Source organism: Anguilla rostrata, chromosome 14 (genome assembly GCF_018555375.3).
Source record: "Anguilla rostrata isolate EN2019 chromosome 14, ASM1855537v3, whole genome shotgun sequence".
Taxonomy (NCBI): Eukaryota; Metazoa; Chordata; class Actinopteri; order Anguilliformes; family Anguillidae; genus Anguilla; species Anguilla rostrata.
Window position 1 is genome coordinate 7779670 of NC_057946.1, and position 6000 is coordinate 7785669.

General features: G+C 44.2%; 1 protein-coding gene across 4 annotated transcripts in view; it reads left to right on the forward strand.

Moving 5' to 3' along the window:
* Positions 1–4640, forward strand: part of LOC135239155 (LHFPL tetraspan subfamily member 2a protein-like) — a 53524-nt gene extending 48884 nt beyond the window's left edge. For all 4 annotated transcript variants that reach the window (XM_064307633.1, XM_064307631.1, XM_064307634.1 and 1 more), the window contains one exon: positions 556–4640. In XM_064307633.1, coding sequence (XP_064163703.1) covers positions 556–812 — 257 coding nt within the window. In that variant the 3' untranslated portion in view covers positions 813–4640. The remainder of the gene's footprint in view (positions 1–555) is intronic.
* Positions 4641–6000: the final 1360 nt, after the last annotated feature.

Below are 6000 nucleotides of genomic sequence, written 5' to 3' on the forward strand. Positions count from 1 at the left end.
CCGGTCTCCGCAGTACACCCCTCCGCACGGCACATTGTTCTACACACTTCAAGCGTGCACCACCTTTCCAAGACTTTCCATCAGCCCCTTATAGAGTACGCTGATGCAACCAAATCACAACTCATGTAATGGGCAGGAGTAGACCAGCTTTGAGGTTTGTTCTGATAGATTTTTGTTTGCGGACAAACATTGTGGGTCTTTGGTGGTGGAAGATTAACTCTCTGTCTCTCTCCCTCTCAGTTCACAGCAATTAAATTCAATGTTCTAGTGAAATGGAATACATTTTGTTAGTACTGTAGAACCTCACAGATTTGATTCTCAGACATGGACTGACAATGACTGGTCAACCCAGTGGAAATGGAACTGGAAGTAGCGTATGCAATTGTGCCTTGTCAGTAATCAAACTCTATTATCAGAGATACAAGAAAGACAAGCTGAACTGAATCAAGTCACACATTTCCATTGATTTAATAAAAGAGCTTGAAAGTATAATACAAGAAGACGAACGTACATCTGAACCGGTGAATACAGACTGTGTCTCTGTCCCCCTCTCAGGTCTGTTCCTGATCCTGGGCCTGATGCTGTACCCCGCTGGCTGGGGCTCAGACAAGGTCCTGGCTTACTGCGGGCCCGACGCCTCGCCCTACAAGCTGGGCCTGTGCTCTCTGGGCTGGGCCTTCTACACCGCCATCGGGGGGACGGTCCTCACCTTCATCTGCGCCGTCTTCTCCGCCCAGGCTGAGATCGCCACGTCCAGCGACAAAGTGCAGGAGGAGATCGAGGAGGGCAAGAGCCTCATCTGCCTCCTGTGAGGGGAGGAGCCTTCAGCGGGATCCACCCATGGCCACTCCCCTCACCGAGTGCCTATCCCCATTCAGTAAAGGGATCAAGACATTGTTTACCACTAGCTGGCCTATCTGTCTCTCTCTTTTTTGAGTACATCGCTGACTCTTTCACCGTTGAGTCATTCTTTGTGTTATTTTTAAATTTTTTGCACCATGACACCATTCAGCGCTGCAATCTCTTAATGGTGTCAGCACTAGCTCTCCTGACACATAATGAATTGTAAATAATTTTGTATATACTGTACAGTATCTTTCCAGACAATGTGGGATTTTTGCTCCAGGCTTGAAAACCAGCAGATTTACCAGACAGTGATTAGCTACTTTTTTTTTGCCCAGTTCTTTGCCAAGTTGAAATAACTGTACAACAAAACCACTAAATGGTAAATAAACTGTAATGCTAGCAGTGTCCTCAATTCAGCCTGGCTTTTCAGTTTCCTGTCAGTTTGCTGAATGTAGATGAGGATGAGTTAAGATGACTCTTGAAATGTACTAAAATGTGCCTGGAATGCCTGCATTGATTACAGGTTCTCACTTGATTAAACAGCATCTTTGATTCACACATAACTCTTCTTTCCTGGACTGCTGGACTGTGGGAGTAGTGCCATCTTCTCACTCCAAGAGGTTCATCCTGTTTGTGATCTTCGTTTGCCAGCTGAAGACTAATGTATCTTGCCTGTTCCTTACGCAAGCTGTGTAGGGAATCCAAGCTACCCTGCTAAATATATTGGGAAGAACCGGATGCAAAAGCCAGGAACAGGCTTTGTGGGAGCGCAGTGCCAGTGGCTCTGTCCCAAAACCTCTGCTTTCGGTGCGTGACATTATCCAATGTCCCTTTTCTTAGTTCCTGAGTCTGCCAAAGAAAAAGAAGAGGAGAGACTGGTGTCTGTTTTTGAATTTGTCTCCTTACAGACCCCTTCTGGCCTCCAGCCTCGACGGAGGAAGCGAGTAGGAGTGTAGGACTCCTGACTTTGGTCTCCTGTTTCCACCAGTAGCCACATCCTGGAGCCGCAGGGCCTCACATACAGACCCCACCTTCATCTCAGGATCCCAACAGCAGTTCCCTGGGTGGGGTTGAGGTCACGTCAACATCTGCGCACAAGCACCGGTGCTTCTCGCGTTGCTGAAATACATCAACACTCTCAATATGTGGGGCGGTGTGCGCAGTTCTGTTGCTCTGAGGAAACGGCTTCTCATTTGTTGTCTGAACGGACCTGCTTCTGAAATATGGGGACAATATGTCAGGTGTTTTTTTTCCTTTGCCAATGGGGAAAACGCTGAATTTAAAGCTCTGTCTGTTTCTGGCTGTACTCTGTTGCTGCCTCCATTTGTCCCAACGGGCCTGCAGCTCTACCTGATTTCTCGCTGTTATAGACCCATCACGGTGTCTGTCGGGTTTTATATGTTTCAGTTCTGAAAGACCAGTCCCTCTGGCCGACACCTCATCCATATCTCACTGAGGATTCTGGGCCAGGAAGTGAGTCACAGTGACGCGTGCCACAGCACATTTAAAAGCTGTAGCTCTGCCATGTTCCATTGGTACTGGGTCCAGGAAAACCCTCGATTGCTTCCAGATATGACAGTTTCTTGTCGTTTGTACATTTCTCCTCTTTCGTTCAATATGTTAAGATAGAGGAAGGTATCAGCACTTTAGTTTAATGCAAGTCGTTCCACCAGTGATTTCAGACTGGAACTCTTGCTGTTGGATGAGATTTGATAGTTTTATTGCCTCGTTTCCACACAATGGGTCTAATCCATTTGGGGAAGTGACTTGTCGGCAGTGCAGGTTTGGTACCCCAAGCATTAATAACTAAAATAATGACTTGAACACAATTAGACTTTTGCACTTCCAGTGTTGTGATTATATTCGCTGTGAAGGCTAGCAGAACAGGCAGGAACAGCAAAAAAGGCCTCAAAAGTGCCTCAAAAGCACAAACACCTCAGTGCTGATCGTTGCCTGCACTTTCAACAGGTCCTGTGCGTTTCCTTCTCACATATACTGTCACAAACAGAAGTACACATGGGGTATTTGCAACATCTTCTCCTTTGGGAGACTTTGGCGTGGTAGAGAAGTGACTTTTAAAATGGCTGTATTGGAGAATGAGGGTAAAAACACAGCCATAAACAACCCGGTTATAAAGTCTTGGTCACTGGTGTTAAGATCTGTAATGAACGGTTTTGTTAAAAAGACAAAGAGTGTACTGGTCTTGTACTGTAAACTCACTGTGTGCAACTCCTAGTTTTCTGACTATGTCCCGTAAACAGTGAAAATAAACAACTGGTGTCATACAGGCAGCCATTTGCAAGAGGCAAGGGTGAAAATCTATTATAACACAATTTTTAAAAATCACTGGGGCATTCCCTGGAATCACTGCCGCTGCAATCGCCATTAAATAAATCAGTGATTTGTTTTACACCCACAGAAATATTTCCTTGATGCCGCTCTCTCCTCATGGCCGTTCCAACATGGCTGAGACATTTGAGCTCGTTTCTCAGGTGGATTTACCCCACTGTCGTGCATTGGTGTTCCTCTTGAGACAGCTGGCTGTGACAGGCGTATGTACTGCAGGGTGTCACACCTCTTGCTGCAATATATAACGTAGAAATATGCAACTAAAACACATTCATCCAAATTTTGTAAGAGATGTGCAGAGGAGCAGGCAAGATGTGGAAATAGACTGGGAAGCCACGTCCACCTCAAAGCAGGAAATTACATTTCAATACATGTGGCTTTGGGGTTCTCCTTCCCTCACATTATCCATCACAGCTTGTCTTTCAGCATCTACCCAGTATTACAGCCTCCACCTTTTCCTGCTTGTCATCTCGCTGTAGCGTACATTCATTCACTGTGCCTGCTTAATTGGTAGTTTTTTTGTTATATTAACAAAAGAAAGGTGGTATATTTTGCTGATTAAAGCTGCAGTTTGTGATGAAATACATTCACAAAAGGAGTTTGATGGTTTTGTGCTCCTGAGGAAAAGGAACTCACTGCTGGCTTTGGCAGTATAGGCAGTATTGTATGCTGTTGCTGTTAAAAAAAAAAAGGAACAAACATTTGGGGGCCTGTGGGTGGTTTTGATATTGTCCCACGATGTCCTCTGTTTGAGAGCTGAAGGACTGCATGTTCTCATTAACCCTACAGGACTGTTACCTACTAGTCCTACTCTCCTAGCAACTGCATTTCCATTAGGATAGCCAATTACATTGTGTCTCAGACAGCTGTCAGTCAATGTATAGTGTGTTCAAAATGTGAACTGACAGATGTGGCTCTGACAGTGGTAATGTCACTCAAAGCTATATTTACATCTCAGGTTGCGTATTCAAAAGGGAGGGAAGGGGGGGGGGTGCTCTAATTTCTCCCTTTTCATAAAGTTACAAGACATGTTCTTATGAGACCAGCTAAAGCTACACTCTCCATAATGCTCCTTCCTTTGCCAGTATTTCAGGCATTTCAGTCCCCCGACCAGTGAGCTTGCCGCTGTCTTCCATGTGCTGAAGTGGTCCTGCAAGCCCTCAATGCTGGAATTGATAGCGGATCAAACTTGTTTGTGCCATTTGCGTGGGCTTTAGAGGACAAACCCTTCTTTTGCCAACGCTCATACTTTTGTGTCTTATTGGCAGTGTTCATCAGCGTCTACAATGTGGGAAAGCTCAGTGAGCCTTTCCATCCTTTATGTGTGCTATCCAGCGTTCTTCACTGAGTGTGCAGAATGCATGCGGCATTTTTTTTCCCCCTGCGATTGCTGAAAGTGATTTGTGATCATTTTGGAAGAAATAAATCTCTTGTTTGTTTTAAAAGGCATTTGGTCAGGCCTCATTCTTTACAAATTCACTCTCAACAAAACCAAATTCAGGGAATTCCAGGGGTACACATTGCTGTGTGGTTAGACATTGCTTGGTTTTGTTTGGGCGTACTGTAGTCTGTCAGCTTTCTGTAGATAAATGGGGATATGATTTACAGTAGGATCCATGCTGTTTGGTATGGAGGAGTCCTTAACTTCAAACAGGCAGCTGTAACTCATTCGGGAGGGGGGCACAATATGGTATGTGGCCAATTACAGTGTCATCAGAGGGGAGAAGTCACTCAACGATTGCCAAGTCAACACGAAAGGTCATTACAAATAGTCTCCTTTTCTAATGACGTCAGGCAAGTTTGTGTTATTACCTTCAATGGTCAAACATCTTAGCCTGGCAAGGAAGGGATCTCTGTTGATCTGTCTTCTGGGAAGTTTAAAAGCTTGTCTTTTTTGGCACAAACAATTTAATACTCCTAATGGGCGGAATAAATGCTCAGTGTGGTTTTATAGATTACTTCAGATTTGCTGCTTTCCCCATTACTTCACTGAGGCCTGTAGCTCAAGTGACAGGCAGTATATTCAGGCAACAGGCAATAAAAGCAGATGTATCAACCTCAACCATAAAGAAATACTTTAAACTATCCAGCTTTGAACTCTCAATACCACACAGCCATAAGGATGCTTTGAAATGGTTTACATATCATATATCTCCTGCACAAAATCAGCAGCGTATGGTTAACACTAAAATGCTTTCATCAAGATCACTGGGGGTCATGGCTGTGGCAGGACTGTCAATTTGCCGACAGAAATGTGGAGATTTAACTGCTATGTGCTTAACTGTAAAAACTGAAAAGGTAAAAAAAGGCAACGTCTCTACATTGTTCTAGGCTCAACTTCTTGAAGTTGCAGTTTGCCTAACAAAAATGTCAGAAACAGAGAGACCGTAGGTGAAAATGTGTTTGCTCACCTGCCGTGGTGAAACTTCCATTGTCTAAACATTCCTAGGTTTATAATAAACTTCCTTATTCACTCCCATGGTGGATATCTGCTATTCTCTTGGAGTTCCAGGATTATGTGCTGCATGCACTTTAAAAGGCACTTGGCACTGGCCACTTTTAAAGTAAGTAAAAAACTAATTCAGAAAATTGGATCTCACCTTCAGGGAGGATGAGATTATGAAGAAGAGCTTTTGGTGATGTGGTCATTTTTCTGTGTAGTGTTATAAGATGGAAGAATTTGGATTTGATCCTCAACCTTCTGGAAATTTAGTTACTGAATTAGAAACAATGGAGCAATGCTGACTTGTAAAAGTACTAATTAAAGTGACTTTTTGGCTGGACCGCAACAGCGGGGCCAGCCCT